The sequence below is a fragment of the Crinia signifera genome, chromosome 2, assembly GCF_055691185.1.
Source record: "Crinia signifera chromosome 2, ASM5569118v1, whole genome shotgun sequence".
Taxonomy (NCBI): Eukaryota; Metazoa; Chordata; class Amphibia; order Anura; family Myobatrachidae; genus Crinia; species Crinia signifera.
Window position 1 is genome coordinate 55,630,521 of NC_139218.1, and position 27,199 is coordinate 55,657,719.

Genomic DNA, 27,199 nt, shown 5'->3' on the forward strand with positions numbered 1-27,199 from the left:
GAAGCGTGGCGAGCGGCGGCGGTGCGCGTCCTCCGACCTTTTCATTCCCCTACTATCCACGTCGGCGTGGAGTTGAGAAAATAAAGTGTGGCGAGCGCAGCGAGCTACCGAGCCCGAAGCGTGGCGAGCCCCGCGAGGGGACGCGGATACCTGTCAAGCCCGCGAGGGACGCCCCTCGCCGGCTTGACAGGTATCCGCGTCGGCTCGCTGCGCTCGCCACACTTTATATTCTCAACTCCACGCCGACGTGGATAGTAGGGGAATGAAAAGGTCGGAGGACGCGCACCGCTGCGCTCGCCACACTTCGGGTTCGCGTCAATCGTGGGGGTGGCGGTCACAATGGGGGGCCATTATTTTTTACACACATATGCCGGGGCCATACCCAATGAGAAATGGCCCATATTGGGCCATTTCCCATTTTTTCCTATGTTAAATGGACTCAGTTTCAATGTTAAAATATTTTAACATTGAAGCCTATGGACAAATCGGGTCCATCGCATAGGCTTCAATGTTAAATATTTTAACATTGAAGCCTATGGAGAAATCGGGGGCATCGCGTCGGTCCCGCATAGGCTTCAATGTTAAAATATTTTAACATTGAAGCCTATGGGGAAATCGCGGGCATCGCGTCGGTCGCGTCGTGTGCCTTCTTAAGGCACACGACCGACGCGATGTACCCGAGTTGTGTTTTTTTCAAAGGAAATCGCGGGCATCGTGTGCCTTAAAGTTAAGGCACACGATGCCCGCGATTGTGGCCGTGCTAGGAAACAAGTACCAATGTTACTACTTGGGCCCTGTGCTACATACAGCCTGTTACATAGGACAGCGGCTGGATAACTAGAGCAGCGTTCCTCCTAGCTTACTGACTGAGGAAAGAAAGATGAAGAGGAGGTACTGAATATATGGACCTGCCATGCTGCAAATATGGTGGCACCATACTGCAAGCCCCTTTACCATGTCCCAGTCCCTGGAAGCACACTGCCTGGCCATTCCTCCAGCTGAGCCCCGAATGGGGTACTCAGCATAAAAACACATCTGGAGCTGAGCACACTCCAAGTAGTGAAGGAAAAAGATAAATGTTCTATGTGCATAGCCTAGCATTGCAATCCTTGTGGAGACCTTTATCATAGATGATGCTGGCCAGGACAGTGATGAAGCTCCTGGCAAGGACAGGCTATGCACACAATGTATTTTTATCTAAACTCACTGGAAAATCCAATATGCACAAACTGCATTTAACCCATGCTTTGTAGGAATACAGCTCACACATATCCCGGGCCAAGAACGGGAGCCTCCTTCATTTATAAACTGCTGGATGGTGACATCACACTGATTTTCTTCAGACAAATCTGCCTTAGGGACCGATCCTTAATAGGTGTGGATGATTCGCTCTCGGGAATCATCAAGACACCGGTTTACGGCGGACTGAATTTGCTTAAAAGTGCTAGAACCTCTATAGGGGTGCAAGCAATTTTAAGCGAATTCGGCCCAGAGAAGGGTGGAAGATCAGCTTAATTCAGGTGCCATTTTCAGAGTTTAAACGACACCTTGCACCCTTCGGCGGTAATAGGATCGACCCCTTAATATAATCTACATATACTTTTATTAATATATATACTAGCTTCCCACTGGTATTCCTTAGCATAGCAATAGAGAAAATACATGAACCATTGATACCGGATGCTTGCGAAACTGTATCTTACTGAATGTCTCATATTTACCGTTTCTTCCTACAAAACGTATACACATAACATAGCATAGCCAGGGGCAGCAACTTATCTGTCTCCATTCTAATCCTTGTGTAAAATACCAGAAACATGTGTAAGGGTAGGGTACACTTTAAAGGGGCAGTAGATGTTCCTGTAAGCATTAGCAGATACATGAAGAAGCGTACAAACTTGGCGATCTCAGGGCTATTTCTAAGCGCTATGATTAGATAAGTGTTTCTCTACCCATTGTATTTATCAGCGGCTTCCTCAGAAGGACGAAGCCGATGATAAATACAGGACTATACAAATAGTCATTAATTACAAGTCTACTGTAGTCTGTAAAATACCATGTGGATTACCTGATGCAATGTTTACCAATCACCTTGACGAAAGGTCCAATGACTGCTGATAGGTGGTAGGAGCCTAGGAATGTGTGTGTGTATTCGATGACCCATGCACAGTGTAGTATATTAATAACTTATATGGACCAATTAGAGCTTTTGTCTCGCATTATATAGCCGTTCAAACTTGACTGGCTATACTGCATATTCAGGTCGGACAAGATACTGTTTTACATTACACAGAAGCGTAACTACAATGGGTCAGATACAGCCCTAATTACAGATGAGTTGACACATGAAAAAGGTCAACATGTGGTTTTCACATTTTTGGGTGTCTAAGTCGACAAAGAAAAAAAAATCATGAAAAATTGATGTCGATCTTTTGCCCATGTCAACCTAATGAATGTTGACCAATAGTGGTCAACCTTTTGTCCGTCGACCTAACGACTGCATACCTTACAGATGGCTTGTGTTGGGACTATTCAGTTGCTGACTATAGGCTGCATCTTCTGAGGATTTGTATTGAAGCCCAATGGAGCTATATGCCTTTATTGCAGGTGCCGCTGACATGTTAACCCTAAAGCTCTGGGCACTTCTAATGGAATCTATGGGCCAAGGTACATGAGCCACGGATTCACAGGGGTATATTCAATGCCGTCATAGCCCACCCTCAGTAATCAACTGACTCCTGCACGTTCTGTTTCCTCTTTGCTTTTTCTAAAAAGCAAAGTGGAAACGGCGCGTGCGGCCGTCAAAACAGTGAGGCTCACAGCTATATGCAGCGAGCTCGATACATTAACCAGAAATCTCGCTGTTCCTCTGGAACATAAAATAGGGCAAGCGGCCAGCGAGGGGGTTAAACGCCGATCCTCGCCGAAAACAAGCCATTCTCGCCATAAACACCCTCACCGGCTGCATTGAATACACCCTATTGAGTGTGAAACACGACTTTTAATTGAATAGCTCCAGGAGTAGAAGTCAGATGCTAAAATTACATTTCCTTGCATGGCTAATTGAATGCCTGTCATTCTCAATAGGTATATCTGGCAAAAGAGGTGTTAATATTCACAAAAAACAAAGGCAGTAAACAGTAAATAGATCGATTTCATTTAAAAGAAAGTTTATTAGGAGGTTTTTGTATTCATCAACCATCACAGCATCTAAAAATAGCACATAACATTCCATCTCAAACAAAAAGCAAGAACTAGTAACAGTAACGTAAGAAGTTTACACACAGAAGCAAACTGTGGAAATGGGGTGTCTGACAGGACATTTGGATAAGACAGAGTAACAGTGGTAAAACGGCTGCGGATGTTGGTTCCTTAGCACAGGACCTGTGTGTCATACATGGAGTTCTCTCGCTTTTACAGCAAGTACATCCAACACCGTAATCTTTACACAGCTTGAATGCTGGCGCCAAAATAAATGACAGCGTTACTCAGTAAAAATAAAAAAAGGTTAAACACATAATCACACAGTTATGGAACAGCCTGAACATATTGCATTAAAGAAAGCCACCTACGCAGGTATTGTTTAAAGATCCTACATGGAAAATGTATTATTTCCTTAGGAAGGTTTAATTCCCTCGGAATAGAATATGCTGCCTGTCCTACAATGAGATCCTTTGGCTACGACAACATGTACCCCCATTAAATTTCCAAACACCTTTAAAAAAAACAAAACTAAAACTATTTACACAAGCAGAAAATCTGAAGAAAAAAATAAATAAAAACAAATCACCACTACCTACAGTTACTATTTATCAACATTACTATCTGGATGGTTTGTTCTTTTCATCTCTTTCCCGGACAGGGCCGCTACTTATGCGGCATGTGATGCTAGTTCCTGTGCACTAGCACACATTCCCATCCATCCTTATCTGTACCCACACAGGGCTTTCCCAAAAGCCAGTCCGGCAACGGAACACTGTTCAAAATAATATTTCTAATGGTCATTGCATTGGAGGAGTTAACCATTAACCCTACAAAACGCTGCCTGCGGTAATGTGCAGCAATGGAGCCGGCCCCTCTTAATAATAGTGTAAAAAAAAACAAATGCAGAAACTGTCCAGGCCAAGTACACAGCAAGGACCATGTGGCCGATTTCTGCCTTCATCCCCAAAGACTGATCTTATAAAGTATTAAGGAAAAGGATGACATCAGAACCTACAGAACGCTTCGGATTTTCAGATGTCAGGTCTTGGCTGGGAATGACAGAAACTGCAGAGAGCGATTGCTGCCAGGGAAACCTGCCGAGAACATCTGTGTAACCTGGTGTGTGCAGCGCTGTAGATCGGTCAAGCATTGTTGTACACTTCTTAAGAGTACGATCATGCTTCACATCTGAATGTCCGTGGTGACACCTACGCACCCTCCCTAAGTACCGAAAAGGGAGAAGCTGGCTGACAGAAGTCACAATTTAGGGGCGGGGGAGGATACATGATCTAAGAGTTGTTCTTGTATCTTTATTGTGAAGAAAGCAAAATAACAAAAAAAAATAAAAACCCAAGAGACAGACCCCCCCCCCCCCCTTCCCCGATGAAACAGATTCTCAGCAGGTAATGTAAATGGGAACAGTGACAGATGGGTGAGGTCTTCCATAAAGTCTGTTTTATGCCCAATTCGACCTCGAAAAGCCCGGGCTGCAAACAAAGCTCTTTTAAACTTCAAGTTAAACAAAAGAGAGAAAACTTTAAAAATAGAGAATAAAATCCAAAAACTAAAATAGCCCAGGGTTCAGTAAATAAATAAAAACACAACAGAAAGAAACCACTGCTTATTACCAATGAGGCCATGACAACACTGAAGAGGGAGGTGTTGCGGGCATCACTTGTAAAAAAAAAGGGCAAAATCAAGGGGGGAACTGTGCCACTGGCATGGCTGGTATAATCTGCCAGTAGAAACCTGAAGGCAGATTCCTTACTAAATCCTGCACCCTCACTGATCAGTTAGACCCAACATACGCTGACAAACCCCTTCTTCACGCATACCGCCATCCACCTGTACTAACAGACAAGTCACAACAGGCTTAAGGTCCATGAAGGGGATATTTGCTTTTGCACGGGTTTATTTCAGATAGTGGGTGGTGGTCTGGGGTGCCTGTGTGTGCGTGTGGGTTGGCATAGGGCAGTTGAACTGTTGCACCAGGACTGACCGTAACGACCTCTCGCCCTGGCGTATCACACACTGGATATTCTTTTTTTTTTTCTTGCACACAAGGATTCATCCTTTCCGATTCCTCGCTGCCTCACCCCACTTTGGCCCACTTGAGAAACGCAGGGATGTCTCGCACGGGGACATGACGGGTCAGGGCCTTGACTCTGAGGTTACGGTCATCAGTCAGCAGAACAACGTCTCTTCTCAGACGTATGGGATCATCTGGAAGGAGGGCAGGAAGGGAGAGAGAACAGAAAACATAAGAGGGGATGAAGGTTAAAAAAAAAAAAAAAAGACACGAGGTGCAAAATTTTACGTTGATGGGTCCGGAGAAGGAGAACAGCCAAAGGAAATGTACAACAGCTTTGGAGTAAGTTCTCACAGAAGGAGGAACGTGGGAGCGGAGGGGGACTGTAAGGAGGAGGAAGGGGGGATACTTGTCACTGTGACACTGGTAACCATCCTCTGTGTTACAAACCAGAGGCCAGCGGTTGTCAGACCTAGGCCAGGATCTGTCTTATAAACAACAAGAACAGCTGTGGCAGGTTAATCCTGTGACAGATGGCCTTGGGCAGTTCATAATGTCACTTTAATCTGGCATAACAGGACAGGCAGAGAGGGAGGGGAGGAAGTGGCATGACTCAAGGTATGTTTACATTAGAATATAAGTTGTCACCAAAAAACTAACAAGCTGCGGCCGGAGAGGACATCCTACCTTTATTAGATGGCATGAAATCCTTTGCGTTGTCCTTGCAGTAATGCAGACAGCAAGACAGTATCAGGTCATCGTTGTTGCCCTGGAAAATAGTTTAATGTGAGAAATGAAAATGGTTTACTTGTAGTGATCACCTAGATGTTTCTATCTCCGTTGTCTGTTGTAGTTTCGCCATTTTTATCCTGGGAACATACAACACAACAGGATAGAGAGCAGAATGTCTGTGTGTACAAGCTCTGCATATAGGAAATAAGGGTCATTCACCACACGGTCCTACATCACAGGGAAGCAGGCACAGATCAGAGAACCACGGTACCTTCTGCCCAGATATGTCCTCGCTGCGGAAGGCGATAGATTCCAGCTCGTTGCCGCGGCTTGTCAGGGCTCTCAGAAAGGGATCTCTGCTTTCAAACCCCTGTTCTAGAAACTGGATGGCTTTCCTGGCCTTCTCCTGGAGAGATCGCCCATGCCCAGCACTGCGCTGGTCAAAGTCCTGTCCCTTCGCAAGGCCATCCAGCTCATGGATAACTAGAGACAGAAAATGCCAGAAATTAGGAGTATTCAACTGGGTAATAGCACATAGTAACTGCTCACAGTGGGCGCAGCTGATGGCTATATATTTAACACTAAAATAAAATGAAAAAACAAAAAACAACATAAGGCAACCCCAATACAAATTTTAAAAAGCCACAATTATCCAATCCAATGAAAATGCTAAAAACAAAAACAACTTTATATATATACTAATATCAGGCGCAAATCAAATAATTTAGTTACTAATAACGGTTATTAGAATGCTTCACTATTAAAAGTGTGCCGCTCCCAGAATGATGCTGGAAATCTATACTGGAAAATTCCTTCAATTAAGAGAGAGAACTATAATGATTCAATATAAGATTTAATGTTCAATAATAAAAAAATAATAACAATCAGCATAAATCATACAATTAAATCATGACTAAAATACTTACTCACAAGCGGTATACTCTACCTCTCTGATTTATATGGAAGTAACTATGGGCCTTATTCTAGTTCACTCTTTCTGACAAAATCCTTCTTAGATGGACAAAACCATGTGCACTGCAGGTGGGGCAGATGGAACAGGTGCAGAAAGAATTAGATTTGGGTGAGTTATTTTGTTTCTGTGCAGGGTAAATACTGGCTGCTTTATTTTTACACTGCAATATAGATCTCACTTTGAAGTAAAACCTCACCCAAATCTAACTCACTCTGCACAAGTAACATCTGCCCCACCTGCAGTGCACATGGTTTTGTCCATCTAAGAAGGATTTTGTCAGAAAGAGTGAACTAGAATAATGCCGTATGTCCATAGATTCCATGTTCATTTATAGCACCATATTCAGATGGATATGCTTTTTGTAGATTTTACTCTTTTTCCTTTAAGGTTACCCCAATCAAACTCTAGTAGATGTAAGTATCCAGCAATTAAATATATTACAGTACCAAAACTTTCATTTCAAAGCCTAAATTTACAGATAAACCTTCACATCAATAAAATTATAAATGAGAGTATTCACAATTACAATCCGAAAACAGGACTTCAATTAACATTAAAACTAATAGCTAATGTAACGATTAGTCCTTTTTCTCTCGCACCCAAGCATCCCAGATGTGAGCAAAAAGATCTACAGTCCAGAATGTCTCAATGATTATTTAAGCAAATGCTAACGCATGCGAATATCTCAGCATTGAGACCTCTGAATTTTAGCCTAATAATTACAGTTGTATATAATAATGATGCAAACAGTTCTTATATTACTGCTCATTTGGTCACAAAACTGCTCAATGACTTCTAATATCCATATCATTCACAGTACACTCAGTGTGTTTTCCTATATCCTGTACAAACAGCACTTCGTTATCCAATGAATTCAGAATTTGTTAATAAAATTGATAAATTTATAGTTATATATAACATGCTCTTCTAAGCATAGTTCAATGAACCACATTCTTTATATGATACTTCAGACACATGCCTTCCCAGGTGATGTAGAACTACAAAGCTCAGCATGAAAAGGTGATAAATCCCATTTTTATTTACAAAAAGGCATGCTAATACAGGTTGAGTATCCCCTATCCGAAATGCTCGGGACCGCGAGCATTTCGGATAGGGGAATTTTCCGGTTTTTGGAATATTTTTTTCCAGCCATACTTACCTGTCCCCTGATGGTCCCCGGGCGTCCCTTGGCGTCCGCGCAGTCCCCGGGCGTCCACAGCAGGCCTCCGGCATCTTCTCCTGGTCTCCAGCGGTCCCAGGAATGCATTGCGTGAGTGTGCGCACGCACCGGTGACGTCACCGGTGCGCACGCACCGGTGACGTCACCGGCGCGCGCGCACACTCGCGCAATGCATTCCTGGGACCGCTGGAGACCCTGGAGAAGATGCCGGAGGCCTGCTGTGGACGCCCGGGGACTTGGTAAGTATGAAAAGAGGGTTAGGGGTTAAAAAAAAAAAAAAATGATTCCAAAAACCACGGTTTTAGGAATAATTCGGATAAGGGATGTCCGGATACCGGATACTCAACCTGTACTGTATGATGTCCAATGTGTGGCTCTCGTGTGTCCATAGCTGTGCTAGTAGGGAGGATAGATGCAGATATCTGGGGTAGGCTTATAAACAGATGGACAGTAGTGCTTGTATGACAGGAAGTAGCTATAATACATGTACGTTCCCCTACAGGGAAGAAAGCATGTTCTACTGCTTATTAAACCCAACCAAATACACCAGATACGCCACAGGGCTCCTTCACTCGGTCAGGGAGAGAACTCCCAAATCCAGGGAGCCGGCCAGACCACCCAGTAACACCAGTGCTTGTGCCAGGGGCGAGTGTTTAGCAATAACTGGAACCAGTCAGAGATTGCACCGCTGGCTTTATATGGAGAAAAAGCTGTGACGAGGACGTGTGTTCCAGCAGCTGCTCACTCAGCTGTGTGTGACTGTACCCAGCCCAGCGAGGGAGCTGCACAGCACTGCAACCATAGCAAGGCTGCGATCGCCAACTGAGAGGCAACGGAGGGGAGGAATCAGGAGCCCCTACGCACTCATCCAACATTTAACCACAAAAATGCCGCAGAGACCCAATGCAATACACAGTTTGCTCAAGGAAATTCCATTATAGCGATCACCCCAGTTAACACAACAGTAAAGAAATGCAGTACATACTAACAGACAACTATCCATAGAAATGGATAACTATGGTAATGCTCATTTTAATTGATATATCTATCTATCTATCTATCTATCCAGCCATGGCAAAAACTTTCAGAATGACAAATATAAATTTTCACAGCCTGCTGCCTCAGTTTTTATGACGCCAATTTGCATATACTACAGAATTATCATGAAGAAGGATCAGATTAACTGGAATTAATTACAAATTCCTTTTTTGCCATGACAATTAAATGAATTCCAAAAACATTTCCACTGCATTTCAGCCCTGCCACAAAAAGGACAAGCTGACATCAGATTGTGGACGAGGACAAGGCTGGAGATCACTCAGTCAAGCTGATTGAGTTAAAACAACAGGCTGGAAGCTTTAAAAGGAGGGTGGTGCTTGAAAAAAAAAAAAGTATCCTTTGTTTTCCATGGTTACCTGCAAGGAAACATGTGCAGTCGTCATTGCTTTGCACAAAAAGGGCTTCAAAGACAAGGGTATTGCCGCTAATAAGATTGCACCTCAATCAACCAGATCATTAAGAACTTCAAAGGAGAGAGGTTCAATAGTTGTGAAGGTGGCTTCAGTGTGCCCAAAAATGTCCAGCAAGAGCCAGGACAGTCTCCTAAAGTTGATTCAGCTGTGGGATCGTGGGCACCAACAGTGCAGAGCTTGCACAGGAATGGCAGCAGGTGGTGTGAGTGCATCTGCACACACAGCGAGAGGAAGACTTTTTGGAGAATGACCCAGTGTCAAGAAGGGCAGCAAAGAAGCAACTTTTCTACAGAAAAACATCAGGGACATACTTATATTCTGGTATAAAAGTACAGGGATTCGACTGCGGAGGACTTGGGTAAAGTAATTTTCTCTGAATGTCCCTTTGAGATTGTTTGATCGGTGCACAGCCATTTTCAGATCTTTCCAGAAATGTTCAAATCGGATTCAAGTCTGGGTTCTGGCTGAGCCACTCAAGAACATTTACAGAGTTGTCCTGGATTCACTCCTTTGATATCTTGGCTGTGTGATAGGGTTGTCGTCATGTTGAAAGATGCACTTCGCCCCAGTCTGAGTTCAAGAGCGCTCTGCAGCAGGTTTTCATCCAGGATGTCTCTGTACATTGCTGCATTCATATTTCCCTCTATCCGGCTAGTCTGCCAGTTCCTGCCACTGATAAACATCCCCACAGCATGTTGCGGTCACCCCCATGCTTCACTGTAAGGATGGTATTGGACTGTTGATGAGCGGTGCCTTGTTTCCTCCAAACATGACTCCTGGCATTCATAACCAAAAAGTTCAATATTTTCCTGATCGGAACAGAGAAATTAGTTTCTCATGATCTGAGTCCTTGAGGTGCATTTAGGCAAACTACAGGTGGGCTGTTATGTGCTTTTTACAAAAGGAGTGGCTTCTGTCTGGCCCTTCTATCATACAGGCCTGATTGGTTGATTTCTGTAGAGATGGTTGTCCTTCTGTGAGGTTCTCTTCTCTCAAGAGGAATTCTGAAACTCTGACAGAGTGATCATCAGGTTCTTGGACACCTCCCTGACTAGGGCCCTTCTCCCCTGATCGCTCAGTTTAGAAGGCCGGCCAGCTTTAGGAAAAGTCCTGGTGGTTCCGAACTTCTTCCATTTACAGATGATGAAGACCACTCTTCTCATTGGGACCTTCAAAGCAGCATATATTTTTCTGTACCCTTCGCCATATTTGTGCCTCGAGACAATCCTGTGTCAGATATCTACAGACAATTCCTTTGACTTCACGCTCAGTTTGTGCTCTGACATGCATTGTCAAGTGTGGGACCTTATATAGACAGGTGTATGACTTTCCAATCAACTGAATTTACCACAGGTGGACTCCAATTAAGCTACATCTCAAGGATGATCAGTGGAAACCGGATGCATCAATTTTGAGCTTCATGGCAAAGGCTGTGAACACTTATAGTTTTTAATTTTTAATAAATATGCACAAAATCTCCACCAAACTTTTTTAACATTGTCATTATGGGGTCATCTGTGTAGAATTATGCTGTTAAACCCATGCTGTGTTTTGACCGCTACCATTTGTATGCAAGTCTATGACCATTTTTTATGACTGGATGTTAAAATGGTCTTTTAATGCACTAGAATATGCCCCCTTTTAAATATATGAAGGGCTAGACTTGGCCTTAAATATATGCCCCACTACAGTGTTATCTCTCTAGAGCAGGGCCCTCTTCACCCTTGGGTGTCGATTCTATTAGGTGCGGATGATTCGCACTCGCAAATCATCACAGCACCGGGCGGACTGAAATCGCTTAAAAGTGCTCATACTTCCATAGGGGTGCTAGCAATTTTAAGCGACTTCGGCCCTGCGAAGAGTGATGCTTAATTCGGGTGCCATTTTCAGCGTTTAAAGAAATGCGAAATGGCAAAAAATATTTGATTCACCATCGCCTGGATTGTAACGCATCTTTTGTGGCATACCAAATTTAATGCCCATGTGGCTTAATGTATATCGGCAAAACGGGATGAATATTCAAGGTGGCGCATAGATCTGCCATAAGAAGCGCTCTATCAGCAGGCTTCAGTAAGCAACCAGCTGCTCTGCATTTTGCCCAAATTTAACACCCACTTTGCACTGTCATTTCCCGCATGATTGATATGATACCGCCATCAATTCGGAAAGGCAATCACTCTGCTAAATACAGTGTGATCAAGATGGATTTCCCTTTTGGATGTTATTCATCCAAGGGGATGAAATTAACATATTTCTATTGTCTGTTTTAATGAATGTATTCTATTGGGATCAGTCATAACTTTGTTGTATATTTATTTGACTAGCTATTCATATGTTCTTTAAAGCGCCTTAGGTCTTGTTGGAGAAAGTGTGCTATATAAATTAAACTTACAAATTTTTCTCTACATTGCTTAATTTCTAAATTATTGCTTAATCTCCAAATTACATGCTTCCACCTCTGACTATTACGGGGTACTCTTTACCTAGAACGGCACCCACGATTTTGATCTTGGGCATCGCAGGTAAAAAAAATTGCGATTTTAGTGCATTGAATGCACTAAAAATCGGGTGCGAAGCGACCGACGCGATGCCCGCTATTTCCCATAGGGAACAATGTTAAATGTCTCAATTGACCCGATTTTCATGTTCAATGCCTCAATTGACCCGATTTTTCCATAGGAAACAATGTTAAATGGCCCACAGAGGCCAAATAGCCACCCTGAAGTGTGAAATGGCCCCCACAATTGTTAACGCCACACCACGATCAACGTCAACCCGAAGCGTGGCGAGCGCAGCGAGCCCGCGAGGGGCGGCGGTACGCGTCCTACGACCTTTTCATACCCCCACTATCCACGTCGGCGTGGAGTTGAGAATAGAATAGTGTGGCGAGCGCAGCAAGCCCGAAGCGTGGCGAGCGCAGCGTGCCCCGCGAGGGGACGCGGATACCTTCACAGGTAAACGCGTCCCTTCGCGGGCTTCACAGGTATCCGCGTCCGCTCGCCACGCTTCGGGCTCGGTGGCTCGCTGCGCTCGCCACACTATTCTATTCTCGACTCCACGCCGACGTGGATAGTGGGGGTATGAAAAGGTCGTAGGACGCGTACCGCCGCGCTCGCCACGCTTCGGGTTGACGTTGATCGTGGGGTGGCGTTAACAATTGTGGGGGCCATTTCACACTTCAGGGTGCCTATTTGGCCTCTGTGGGCCATTTAACATTGTTTCCTATGGAAAAATCGGGTCAATTGAGGCATTGAACAGGAAAATCGGGTCAATTGAGACATTTAACATTGTTCCCTATGGGAAATCGCGGGCATCGCGTCGGTCGCGTCGCACCCGATTTTTTAGTGCATTCAATGCCCGCGATGGCCGCCGTGATAAGTAAAGAGTACCTATTACGGTTTATACCTTGCGCTGTTCTCCTTTGTGCGCTACACAGTGTTTTTCTATGTTTTGGTTTCATAGCGTCCCTGTTGTCATGGAGACTACCACACTCCCGTGGAGTCACTCAGCGGGCTGAAGTCATCACCTAATGCCGGCCCTGGGCAAGTTGCCGGTCCCTCCCCAGCAAGCGGCTTTTCACATGAGGTATGTTCAAGTATATAAGTATGTTTCATTTGTATTGTATTTGTAATTTGAAAACAGTTTCTAATAAACTCAAACGTTGTTAAGCATATGAGATGTCTGCTTCATTATTTGAGTGCAGCACCTTCCGTTTGTATATAAACGGCATCTAGTTAGGGCATCGGAGCCAATTGCATTGTAGTCATTGGGAGTGCCCCCCCCCCCCCCCCCACACACACACACACACAGGTAGAGTATCCATTATCCAGATATCGGTTATTATAGTTATTCTGAAAACCATAGTTTCCTGAATTATCTTTTTTTTTTCTTTTTGCTTGAAGCACTACTGGGGACATCTGTAACTGGCACTACTGGGGATATCTGTAACTGGCACTACTGGGGACATCTGTAACTGGCACTACTGGGGACATCTGTAACTGGCACTACTGGGGACATCTGTAACTGGCACTACTGGGGACATCTGTAACTGGCACTACTGGGGACATTTGTAACTGGCACTACTGGGGACATCTGTAACTGGCACTACTGGGGACATCTGTAACTGGCACTACTGGGGACATGATATGTAAATGGAACTAAATGTGTGCAAGAAAGTAATTGCTTAGAATTCAAATTCCATACATGAGATAGTACACAAACTTTGTTTCCGGCAGACGATAAAGGGCCGTTCCCTCCAAGTCCAACAGAAGCCTGAATATCTTCTTTTCTCACGCAGTCCACCAGCTGAACTCATGATGGCAGGAATGTCGGTCCACTGACTAGTCCTTCATATGCACTGCCTGTTACCCACACTGTTTTTGTATAACTATCTTAGTGCTTGTACATGTGTCCCCCCATCCCGACTTGTCTTCTTATTTCCCTCCTGGCTGCTACACTGTTACCCAAAAACTAATTCTATGTACTGTGTATGCAAGTATACCTGGCCAATAAAGCTGATTCTGATTTCATGTGTTTGGTGTGTTTATACAACACAAATGCACTGTGTGTTCACACATGAGTCCCATTATAAATCGATGAGCGGGTTCGGATTTACTCGGATCTCAAAGTGGGATCATCTTATTGGCTTATTGCGATAATCGGGCGAAACCCGTTCAGCTCTAGTTATAAGTAAGAATGCCATGGTATTTTCACTATGAAGAAGCTTGGCAACTTTACCTTTTGGTAGTATTAACCCCTTAAGTGGCACGTCTGGAAATCTTCCTGGCTGAGCTGAGCTGCACTAAGCCTGCCAGTAGGAGTCCCGGCGGTGGGCTTAACTGTAGTCATTTTTGACAAAATGTATAGCAAGTGCTATAACATGCAATATGTGATATACAATGCTACATTTTATTTTTATGTATTTGTTAGTGTAACCGATAGATTTTAGGTTCAGTGGCTTTACAGGCATGACTCCCATCCGACCTTGGCGAGGAAAGCCTGCTATCCCCATGTCTTACCTATCAGCGGAATGACCAGTATGTAGATCTGACACGACAGCAGCTGCTCCAGGCCTGGAAGATGGTTGATGAACCCATTTGTATCGGGAACCAAAAATAAGGGCCGGATTTCCAGCTCCAGGGGTCTGGTCTTGCCATCCAGGACAGCCTAGGAAGAAAAGCAGGAGTTAGTTAACCAGCGGTCACATACTTATAGAAATATATCAAAACATGACCAAAGTGATATCATTTGACAATGGGCAGCAAGATGGGAAAGCGGTTTCTGGTTCTTTACATCACAAGCAGGAAGAATAAAAGCATAACTGGATCCCAAAAGCTACTGCCCCAGATATTGCATTAACAAGTCTGACCAAAGCTAAACTGCCAGCTGGGAATATGAAATAGTGGCGAAACCATTCTTTGTTTCCTTAAAAACACCCAATAAAAGGACAAAGTACAAACCTTACTGGTGACAAAGTTACTACAACTTTACTCATGCACTCAATTACTGACACTCATTTTTTTTGTGTGTGTGTGTGGGGGGGGGGGGAGGCTGTTTCCATTTGGCCTTCCAAACATCCGGCTTAGAGGTTGCTACATAACAACTGGCAAATAATTTCAAGAATATCTAAAAAAACAAAAAACCATGGGTGGGGGTGGCAGATCCAAACCCTTTCTACTAAAGCAAGATAGAGCTCTGGGGCGTCTTTGAACAGGCTGTGACTGTCTGCACGTCCCCTCTGCAGGATGCACAGACCGTCAGCGAGGTCACATCATCCCGAGCCAAGAACAGGGAGCCGTAAGAACAGAGCTTGGACGGCGGGTGGTAAAGGGAAGCAGAACAGTCATAGGGTAGCAGGGCAGTCGGGAAGTCTGTGGCATTTCTCCTCCTGCAGGGTATTGTGTTATAAATAGCCCAGGACTTCCTACGCCACAGGTTCATAAGGATACAGTATCCTGTACTTCCGTCCACTTACGTTGCCCTGTGAATGACAGTCCTGCATCTCGGACTCTTCCAAATACACATGTCCTCATAACACAAAATCAAGCGGTCAGAAAATCCACCGCCCCCACCAGATCAGCAATGAAGGGTTCCATTTACATCACATAAGTATTAATTACCAAAGTGACTTATGGTTTAGTATGATAAGGGGACATTTATCAAATCTCAGAGAGATATAAAGTGGAGAGAGATAAGCTGGGTACACACTAGACAACCAGAAATCTTGATGATGCTAGGGGTTATATTACCTTTGTCCCAGAACCAAGCAAGGTTGCTGGTACACACCAGTCGATGTAATGAAGGACCTCTTGTTCTGTCCTTCATTACACTGCATGGTGCTGCAAACTATATCGATGAGTGACGCGTGGGAGGCGCAACAGTGCAAACACACTGGTAGATTCGTCGTTTCAATTTGACTCACAGGGGTAGATGTATGAAGCAGTGATAAGGGAGGAGAAGTGATAAAGTGTCTGGTACTTTATCACCGGCCAATCAGCTCCTGACTGCTAAGTAACAGGCTGGGTTTAAAAAGGAGCTGATTGGCTGGTGATAAAGTACCAGGCACTTTATAATTTCTCCTCCCTTATCACTGCTTCATACATCTACCCCACAATGACAAATCATAGAAAATACTGTATAGTGTACCCATCTTTAAAGCACCAATCAGTTACGGTCATTTTTCTGTGGAGGTATTTGCTGCAAGGCAAAAAGTTACTGGGTGCTTGAAGGGAGGGGGAGGGGAGAGGGTAAGGGAAGGAGTTAATAGACTGAGAATTGGAATGAGATTTATGAAGGAATAAAGTTTGAGTGGTAATGAGAACAGAAGGTAGATAAAAAGTAACTTAAAATAATGAAATAAAAATAAATATAAAAAATAAAATAGAAATAAAAATGAAAATAAAGTTAAATTGTGCGCTTAAGTTTACACTCTTTTAAGTGGTTATTTTGTAGTAGGCAGCAGTCCAGTATATTTAGCTTACTGTGCTAGTCTCGCCCTAGCATCTAACCTGATCACAGGGGAAGGCAGCGGCGTATCGCCGGTCTGAGTCTTCCTTTTTCAAGGATCCTGTTGGATGTGAAACGCGTTGGTTTGGAAGAGGAGCAGGACAGCCATCAAGGGGTGCCCCACTGTTCACCCCCAGCTACACGCCGCAAGTCCCGTACGAAGATGGAGAAAGTGACGTCACCACAAGCCGCTCGCCGCACACGGAAGACACAGACCGGCGATACGCCGCTGCCTTCCCCTGTGATCAGGTTAGATGCTAGGGCGAGACTAGCTCAGTGAGCTAAATATACTGGACTGCTGCCTCCTACAAAATAACCACTTAAAAGAGTGTAAACTTAAGAACAATTTAACTTTATTTTTATTTTCATTTTTATTTCTATTTTATTTTTTATATTTATTTTTATTTCATTATTTTAAGTTACTTTTTATCTACCTTCTGTTCTCATTACCACTCAAACTTTATTCCTTCATAAATCTCATTCCAATTCTCAGTCTATTAACTCCTTCCCTTACCCTCTCCCCTCCCCCTCCCTTCAAGCGCCCAGTAACTTTTTGCCTTGCAGCAAATACCTCCACAGAAAACTACCCATCATTACAGGGCTGCTCAAACAACTAGCGCAATATCGTTTTTGGGAATTCTTCCCAAAATCCTCCACTGTCATTTTTCTAGCAGACTGAAAAGTGGCCCTTAGAAGCCGACTGATTGCTACTTTTTCTCTCCCCAAACTTTGATGGATCTCCTCTGATAGTTTTTAAAAAAAGAGATAAAATGGTTCCTAGATTACACTCCCTGGCTACCAAATACTGTATATTCTTTTCCATCAGGAATAATAAAAACACGAACACCCCCTTATTTTCTATCGCCAGAGGCTGATGTATAAGGGCAGGTTGACAGGATCTTTAAAAAAAAAAAAAAGTAATAAAAAAACCCACCTCACTATATTTCAATTAGGTTTATGAAAGGTGAGTAACCAGGCTGGTTCTGGGCAGCCAGCCAATAGCTGAAGGGTACGCATGTGTGTTTTGTCCCAGAAGGGCTTTCACCAGAGCTGTATTACTGTCGCTCGGCACAGATTACAGGGTTCACGCATATGGTGAGACAGATGTGCCTGGCAAAGATTCAAGGCTACAATGAAGAATTATGGAAGTGAAGGGCCCTGGGCACTAGCGGAGGTGGGGGCAGGAAGATGGAGAACACATCTCTCTTTCCCTTTGGTATCAGTTGTAAGCTCATCTGGGAGAGAAGGACGCTGTGAAAGATCCCTGTGCAATACGGAGAGCACATCTGCAGCGGCAGGAGTACGAGACGACTTCCGCATAATACATTTCCTTCTAGGAGGAATTGGGGAAAACAGATCAACATTTTACACACTCAATGGTGCCGTACCGGTCTCCGCTATATGTCCTGACAGTGGCCATCGACACCTGGTGTTAGAGACAACAAAACATAAGAAGCCTGTTTGTGCAGTGCAGCCTGTAACAATGCCATAATGACATGGGGTACACGTCATATTACACACAAGCAAATTAGTTTCTCTAATACCGGTTTTACACAAAAACACTTTGCTACATTTGTGATTCCTTACTTGTAAAAGTGAATATTGCTGCCCAAATTTCAAAGTGTAGCTGCGAAAGGTACAAGTTACAGTGCAGCTACCTCCTAGACGGCAGGAGCAGCAGTGGTGCAGGTGTGGAACCACATGTCAACCTTTTCCTTAACCAGACTTATGTCGGCATTGTGAATATTGACATTATGACCACTTTGAATGGCTACAAATTGACTGCATAATGTGTACTAGGCGACATGCAAATACATGGCAGACTGTGATAATCGATGACTACTTTCCCAATTTATTAACGCCTGCCAGGATTGTTCTACCTTAATTTTACTGGAGTGATAATTTGTAGTACAGACTAGGGAACGGAAACCAAATTTATAATGCGATAAAAACGAAATACGTTTTCAACACCCCACAGAACATCTGTAAATGTAATTATCCCCTGATATCTGCGAAGTGTATGCGGTCATTGGCATTTAATGTATAACAATGTATTTTTGGCGTCCCACAGGACAACGATCTCCACAACAATCCTACAATTGGGAAACACTGAACAGAAGACAGACAATGGACTCTCACTGCTGTGTACCTTCCTGCTCCCCATATAGACAGCAGCTTGTGATAGCGGGGTTTACAGCCCCCCCAGGAGACTGCGGGGGGAGTGGAGGCAACACAGAACACTGTCATATCATGAAGATAAATGGGGGTAGAAAGAGAGACTTTATAAAAATGCCCAAATGTAAAGATATAGCTTAAAAATTAACTCGCACCTAACCTATACATATGAATGTATTCAAAGGGCCTCTGTGATGACTAGCACAAGGTAAGTACTACTGCAGACACAAAAGATGTGCCAAAATGGTCCTATTCGCGCAAATCAAGGTGCACTCCTCTGCAACCTGGGTGTCTGCACTGTTCAACTAAAGGTGGCATACTGCTGCAGGCACTCACCTTTTAGAAAGATGCACCCTTACTTCACCTAACTCTTCCTCATCAGGAAGCTGTTGAAAAGTCTACAGTGTCTAGGACTGGGGTAGCCAACCCTAGTCCTCGAGAGCTACCAACAGTGCATGTTTTGCAGGTCTCCTCACAGAATCACAAGTGAGCTAATTAGCTCCATCTGTGGATCTTTTAAAATGTGTCAGTGATTAATGAGTGCAGCAGCTAGGTTGTCTGGAAAATGTGAACTGTTGGTAGCTCTCGAGGGCTAGGGTTGGCTACCACTGGTCTAGGATAAACAGTCAATCGTTTTTCACCAAAAGATTAACTCAACAATGGTTGACATGAGTTTTTCACATTTAAAAAATAAATAAAAAAAATTGGGACTTTTTCCATATTTTACCATCCACATGCACTACAGTTGGGAACAATAAAGTGTGCCCAGCAAAGCCAGACACCAGGCCGAAGCATGGCAAGGGTACGTGCTACACTAATTGGGGGTTCAAATCAACAGGTGTCAACACTGACAACAAAAACTGTGGAAAAAATCATGTTGACCATTTCATGTGTCAATATTTTGACCATGTCGACCTTTTGCATGTTGACCTTTGGCCAGTATCAACCCATTGCAAGTTGACCTTGTTGTCGACCTATTCATTCAGACTGGTGCTGGAGATCTCCTCCCTTGCTCAAGCTGCTGGCTGGCCTGGCACTGGCTGTACACTACGCTCTGCCCCCTTTCGGACCTCTGGCTTGACTGCTGGGCTCATAAAATACTAGGGAGCTTGAAAGGGATTGGTCTAAGGTAACTTGCCCCCTCTGCTGTCAATTCCCTCTTCATTTTGCTGTACTGGTCCTGGGTGCATCACACTGTAGTGCAGAAACTGAAAGAATACTACAGTACACTGCAGCAGGGGCTGCTGGGAATTGTATCTGTTTATCTGTTTCTTCACTACAGTGCACCTGGCTCCTTGAAGGTGGAGTGGAAGAGCAGAGTGCGACAGAAGCTTATGATCATTTGGTTTATTGTTATTTTGTATTCAAGATCAAGTATTTGGACTCCACCCTCTAGAAAACTATATTTCACCAAGGACTTCACCAAGGATACATAAGGGGGTCCCATTCTGTTAGGTACAATGCTCTGTTTCTGACCCAATCATTGCGTCCGTCCACATCACCACTGTCATCTGCAGAAGTGAGCAGGAAACTCAGCCTCATAAAGGCACCGTAATGGGCAAATATTTGAGAAGTTGTACAGTGCCCCTAACTGAATGGACTCCAAAGTGCACCCAAAATGTAAGGTACCTTGCTAGACTGTGCATGGCCATTTTTACTTACAATATATAAAAGAGTTCTTTAAATATTGGATAAACTGACATTTTAATACCAGTTTCAAAAAGCCACTAAACCATAAATAGCAGCTATTTGAAACAATGTAGTGCAATGCTCGGTACACACCTGCCTATACATCATCAGATGTCAAATTGAACTGCCGATATATTGTGGCAATGTATGGACCAGAAACATGTCTGAACTGAACAATGTTTTTCCCCAGATAGATCATGTCAGCTGTGCAACACAACCAATGGCCGATATATATATCTGCAGATATACTGACGCATTGTGCTGTGGATACAAGTGGTTGTACAGTTGCTGCAGAGGTCACCAGTGACTAACATCACCAGGGCTGCCAAGAGAAATCCTGGGCCCCGGTACATCAACTTCCAGGGGCCCCCATGGGGGTGACACGGCATGTTAAGGGCGTGTTTAGCACATGAGAAGAACCCACTCCCAGGAGCATGGCAGCATAAATATACACACAAAAAGACATTCACTTACCCATATAAATACCTCCACTCTAGACCCATCTCTCCATCCCCGCCGGGCGCCCGGCTTCCGGTAGGAAGTCAGGGCACACTCACGTGCGTTCCACATATCCTGCTCCAGGATAAGTGGGAAGTAAGGTGCCGAGCACTTTTGGGAGGATGGATCCGGGCGCCCAGCGGTGACTACAGTGGGGGTATTTATATGGGAAAGTGAATGTCTTTTTGAGTGTATATTTATGCTTTCGAGAAGACCGTTCAGAGTTAAGGAGCCCATAGACGCTCCGTTCTTCTGCCATCCGTTTAGTACTATGCGATGCGCACTCCCTCTCATCACATAGTACAGTACAAAAGTACAGTACAAAAAGTATGTGCTGCACATACTTTTTGTACTTGGTTTACATCACAATGCATGCACCAGGCATGTGATGCGATGCGATGTGTACTTTAAAAGTACAAAAGGGACAGGAAAAATGGAGCGTGTATGGGCTCCTAAACTCACATCTGAAGAAAGCTAGTTAGACATCACTGACTCCACCACTATGTGGCACATTTATGGAAACCGCTCTATAGGCAACTGCAGAAAAAGTGATGATGACCACAGCAGAGACATTCAATATGTTTTTCTAAAGTGTGCTTGAAAAATGATGGAATCTGTTTGGTTGCTATGGAGAAAGTCACCTTTTATATTGTTAATAAATGATTTTCATGAATGTCAAAAAAAAAAAAGCTATATATCTATCTATATATATATATATATATATATATATATATATATATAGATAGATATCTAGATATATATCTATCTATATATAGATAGATATATCTATAGAGATTGACAGATAGATCTATAGCAGGGGTGGGGAACCTTTTTTCTACTGAGGGCCATTTGGAAAATTTGAAAACCCTTCGGGGGCCATATAAAAATTATCAATTATTGGCATATACGCGTGGGCATTATACACAGGGCAGCGGCATATACATGTGGGCATTATACACAGGGCAGCGGCATATACATGTGGGCATTATACAAACTGGCAGCGGCATATACATGTGGGCATTATACACACGGGCAGCGGCATATACATGTGGGCATTATACACACGGGCAGCGGCATATACATGTGGGCATTATACACACGGGCAGCGCCATATACATGTGGGCATTATACACAGGGCAGCGGCATATACATGTGGGCATTATACACACGGGCAGCGGCATATACATGTGGGCATTATACACACGGGCAGCGCCATATACATGTGGGCATTATACACAGGGCAGCGGCATATACATGTGGGCATTATACACACGGGCAGCGGCATATACATGTGGGCATTATACACACGGGCAGCGACATATACATGTGGGCATTATACACAGGGCAGCGGCATATACATGTGGGTATTATACACAGGGCAGCGGCATATACATGTGGGCATTATACACAGGGCAGCGGCATATACATGTGGGCATTATACACACGGGCAGCGGCATATACATGTGGGCATTATACAGAGGGCAGCGGCATATACATGTGGGCATTATACACAGGGCAGCGACATATACATGTGGGCATTATACACACGGGCAGCGACATATACATGTGGGCATTATACACACGGGCAGCGACATATACATGTGGGCAGACACACCATAAAAAGTGACAGTGTGGAGGAAGGGGTGGGGGTGTCACCCCCAAACAGGTTAATGTGATTATGTCTGATTATGATAATCAGACATAATCACATTAACCTGTTTGGGGGTGAAACCAGGGGTAAATGACAACCCCTGGATCGGTCAGTCACTGAGGAAGGGAGGGTGAGAGGAGCGGCATTTACCTTTACAAGTTTACACTGATTTAGCTGCGGCACCACAGCGTGATGGCTGCTGCTGCTGCGGCTGCTGTACTCTGACCTCCGATGCTCCCGCCCATGCAGTGCAATGCATGGCGGGCGCATCCCAAACCTCGCGAGTCCCCCTCCCTACCGCCCGCATCACGCCCGCCAATCACTGCCGGCGACACACCTCCACAGCCACTGTGATTGGCGGGTGCGTCTTCTGCACATCTCCCCGGCTATATTACCGATTAATCAGCCGCCCGCCCGCCTATATTACTGATGTATCAGCCGCCCGCCTATATTACATACCAGCCGCCGGGGATGGCTGCTGCTGCCGCCGGGGAGATGTGCAGAAGACGCGCCCGCCAATCACAGTGGCTGTGGAGGTGATGCGCCAGCAGTGATTGGCGGGCGCATCTTATGCACATCTCCCCGGCGGCTGATATGTAATATAGGCGGGCGGGCGGCTGATACTTCAGTAATATAGGCGGGCGGGCGGCTGATTAATCAGTAATATAGCCGGGCGGGTGGCTGTTTAAAAAGTAATAAAGGTGGGCGGGCCGGACATACTGGGTGCGGGGGCCGTATCCCTGATCTATAGAGATAGATAGATAGATAGATAGATCTATAGAGATACATAGATACATAGATAGATAGATAGATAGATAGATAGATAGATAGATCTATAGATAGATAGATCTATATAGATAGATAGATAGATAGATAGATAGATCTATAGAGATACATAGATCTATAGATAGATAGATAGATCTATAGATAGATAGATAGATCTATAGATAGATAGATAGATCTATAGATAGATAGATAGATCTATAGATAGATAGATCTATAGATAGATAGATCTATAGATAGATAGATATGGAGAATAATTAAGTATTAAGAGGCAGGGCAGAAAAAAATGTACTTACAGGGCATGACTCGGAGGCAGCCAGTTTCAGGAGCTCCTCTGGCTCCAGCCTGCACTTCATCTTCCCCTGTCACATGCCGCGCGTCCTTGCACGTGACCTGACCTTCTGACCTTCCCCTCTCGCGTCTCAAGAGCTGTGCTCTGCAGCAGACACAGTTTCTCTGCAGACGCTCCGCAGCTGGATGCCGGCCTCTGTCACTGTCTGCAGACCTGCACATAGTGAGAGTGACACAGGCTGCCGCTGCTGACCCGCACCCCCGCTAAACCGCTGCCTTTAAAAAAGTTGTTGTTTTTTTTTTTTAAAGTGTGTCTTTGTGTCCCCTGGCCCGGGCCCCCCTGATAGGCCCGGGTCCAGGTAAAATGTACCCTCCCCCCCTCCCTCTCGGCGGCCCTGAACATCACAACATGTCGGAAACATGCAGGGCAGTAGAGAGCCTGGCAGGGCCCAGGTATTTCCTTAAAATAAAATATTGTTAAAAAAAGAGTACTTTAAGCACCTCCATGGCCACACTGCACCCCTGCACACAGCAGCATGCCCTGGGTTGAGGAGAAGAGCTGCTACAGCACCTGCTTCCAGGTAATGGGTTCAGGACCAGTGCCCCCACTGGGTCCCTCTGTCAGGTCTAGGTCTGGGTAAATAGTACCACTCCCCCTCTTGGCACCCCTGGACACACATAAATGCCTGCCCAGTTGTGATGTCAGTAACAACCTATCAGGCCTATGATCAGTAAGCTTGTATGCCCTATTGTTCTAACCAGTCATTCTAACTTCTGATAACCATGCACTAACACGTAGGGCGTGAGCTAGATTATGTCACCCTAGCACCAGTGCTGTCCATCGTGCTGCTGGTGGTACAATGAAGTTAACAAAATTACATTTTTAAGTACTCTCCAGGAAGCCATTAGTTAAATGGCATTGATATAATTGTTAAATTTCATTATCTTCATATTTCAAATGGAATATCCTCTATATACATGTAAAGCCTGATGTATCGTCCAATATTAGGGCATTGGACGCAATGTCGAAGGTCTCGTAATTCCCTCAAAAGTTGCACGCTGTGTGCATGCAACGTCACAGGACTGACTCTGGAATGTACTGGGCCTTCCTGTCTGATGAGTGTGTTATCAGCGCATTGCAGGAGTGGTTGCTAACTCTGCTGCTTAGTCCTGTAAATTGGAGACCATACCCTGCCAGAGTGCAGCAAGTATTGATGATTATTCCAATGGTTGCGAGTGCAGTTTCTCAATAGTGGGCATCCCAGCCCTTGCGCATTGAAATGCATGGAAGTGCACCAGTGGAATGGATGTAGTTACAGCATAAGAAGCTTGTGACTCAGAATGCATCGCACAGACTAGGGTGGCCAATCCTGGGATCCCCATCCCGAGATTTAGCCTTAAAATTGCCGGGATTTCAATACCAGGATTTCGGGATTATGCGGGGCAGCATCTGGGCACTAGCTTAACCCAGTCATGCTAACTTACCAGCATGTACAGTAAAATCTGATAACCCTGCACTAACACATAGGGCGTGAGCTAGATTGTCCCCCTAACACCAATGCTGGACAGCATGTTGGAGAGGGGCTGTTTGTTGCGACAGCAGTGATGTGTGAAGACATATCTGTGTCCACGCTGCTCCCACCCGCCCAGCTCCAGGCAGCATAAGTACAGTAAATGTGTGCAAGGTGCGCAGATCCAGGGGAGCACACACACAATACACACTGCATCCGTAGCCTATAATTACCTCTATGCGGCACACACAGAAATCAAATATGTAATTTTCCCAGAGATCTGTGCACTAGGAAGATGGTGTATGCGCCATTTTCTCCTAACCTGCACACTAGACTATGACAAAGTGTCAGTCTACATGGCGCATGTGGGAGAGGAAACACCCCACATGTAGACTGCACACAGATGCACCCTCCTCCTCCTAAAAATGGTCCATGATTATTCCATAGTATTTATGTCCAACCTGTGGCCCTCCAGATGTTGTGAAACTACACATCCCAACATGCCTTGCCATAGTTTTGCTATTAGGGAATGCTAAAACTATGGCAAGGCATGCTGGGATGTGCAGTTTCACAACAGCTGGAGGGCCACAGGTTGGACATGCCTGCACTATACAATTGGGAACAAACAAGTAACAAAACGAGACCCTGCTCACAAGCTTACAATCTATATGCTCATTAGCATAACACAAAGTAAAAATATGTATCAACACTAACACAGTAGTGCTAGACAGCACCAATGCAAATGCCCCGCAATTGTTAGGAGGGTGACTGTTTTCTCCAATGTCTAAGAAGAGAAGTCTATCCATTTCCGGCAATAAATCCCTTCTCCCACCACTACCCTCACCTGAATCTTCTGCTGCCGACGTTTCTGCTCCTCAACCTTCCTTGCCAACACTTGCTTCTTGGCGCGTAGCTCTCGGAAGTCGTGCTCTGCTCCGCTGCTTTCAGTCTCCGAATCTTCAGCATACTCTTCAATTACTACATCATCCTGGTGTAAAACGGTTTAATAAACAGTCAGTGTGTGGCTCAATGTGTATAACTTGTATGAAAAGTACAATACACTACTGAAAGGTTTCGTTCATCTGCAGACAATGCTACCATTTCAGCAAACAGCAAACGACAGCATCTTAATGTCAGTCACATCAAAGGAACTTTTTACTCTTAATAGAATATGAAGTCATGAGTTAACTGCTGATCAAGGGACAGTTAGTGTGGAGTCTGTATGTTCTCTCGTGTTTATATAGGTTTCTTCCAGATGATCCCGATTCCTCCCACTTTACAAGAACATACTGGTAGGTTAATCAGCTTTGGTCAAAAATGAACCGTACTGTATGTCCATGTGATAGGGAATATCCACTGTAAGACCTAAGGGTGCGGGGACTGATGTGAATGAGTAAATGTTGTCTGTGTAATACGTGTGCACTATATAAATGTTAATAAATATGCTGCAAAATGATATAGTCACTGGATCAAAGACCAGGTTTCAAACTTTTTTATATTACGCTACGTCTAAAGTAGCTGGCACAGAGATTTGAACAAGGGCACTAGCGAGTCCTCATGTTGATTAAACACTCTGTACCCTCCGCTTAAACTTGCACCCTCTGCACATCCAGAAACAGTTCTTAAAACTATGGCCCTCCAGCTGTTGTGAAACTACAATTCCCATCATGCCTTGCCACAGTTTTGCTATTAGGGAATGCTAAAACTATGGCAAGGCATGCTGGGATGTGTAGTTTCACAACAGCTGGAGGGCCACAGTTTGGACATGCCTGTACTATAGTGAAAGCATAATTTGCGGGGACAGCGCCACTTCTAAATAGGTATATGAAGACATGCGTAGACGTTGATGGTAATCCATGGCCATGCCCTTCCCCAAGTTCATCCTGGGAAGGAGGAAGGCAGCCTGCTCACACACAGCTCAGTCTCACTTCCTCGTCTCAGGGCTGCTTATCTCCACCAGAGGTTTAGAAAGAGGTTTCAGCTTATGCGGTGAGAGTGTGTTGAGA

At 44.5% G+C, this 27,199-nt stretch overlaps 1 protein-coding gene across 3 annotated transcripts in view; it reads right to left on the reverse strand.

The window, feature by feature from the left end:
• Window positions 1-3,153: 3,153 nt before the first annotated feature.
• Window positions 3,154-27,199, reverse strand: part of SMG6 (SMG6 nonsense mediated mRNA decay factor) — a 244,565-nt gene continuing 220,519 nt past the window's right edge. For all 3 annotated transcript variants that reach the window (XM_083172152.1, XM_083172151.1, XM_083172150.1), the window contains exons 15-19: window positions 26,038-26,181; window positions 14,609-14,756; window positions 6,237-6,448; window positions 5,921-6,002; window positions 3,154-5,427 (exon numbers count right to left, since the gene is read on the reverse strand). In XM_083172152.1, the coding sequence (XP_083028278.1) occupies window positions 5,297-5,427; window positions 5,921-6,002; window positions 6,237-6,448; window positions 14,609-14,756; window positions 26,038-26,181 (717 nt within the window). In that variant the 3' untranslated portion in view covers window positions 3,154-5,296. The remainder of the gene's footprint in view (window positions 5,428-5,920; window positions 6,003-6,236; window positions 6,449-14,608; window positions 14,757-26,037; window positions 26,182-27,199) is intronic.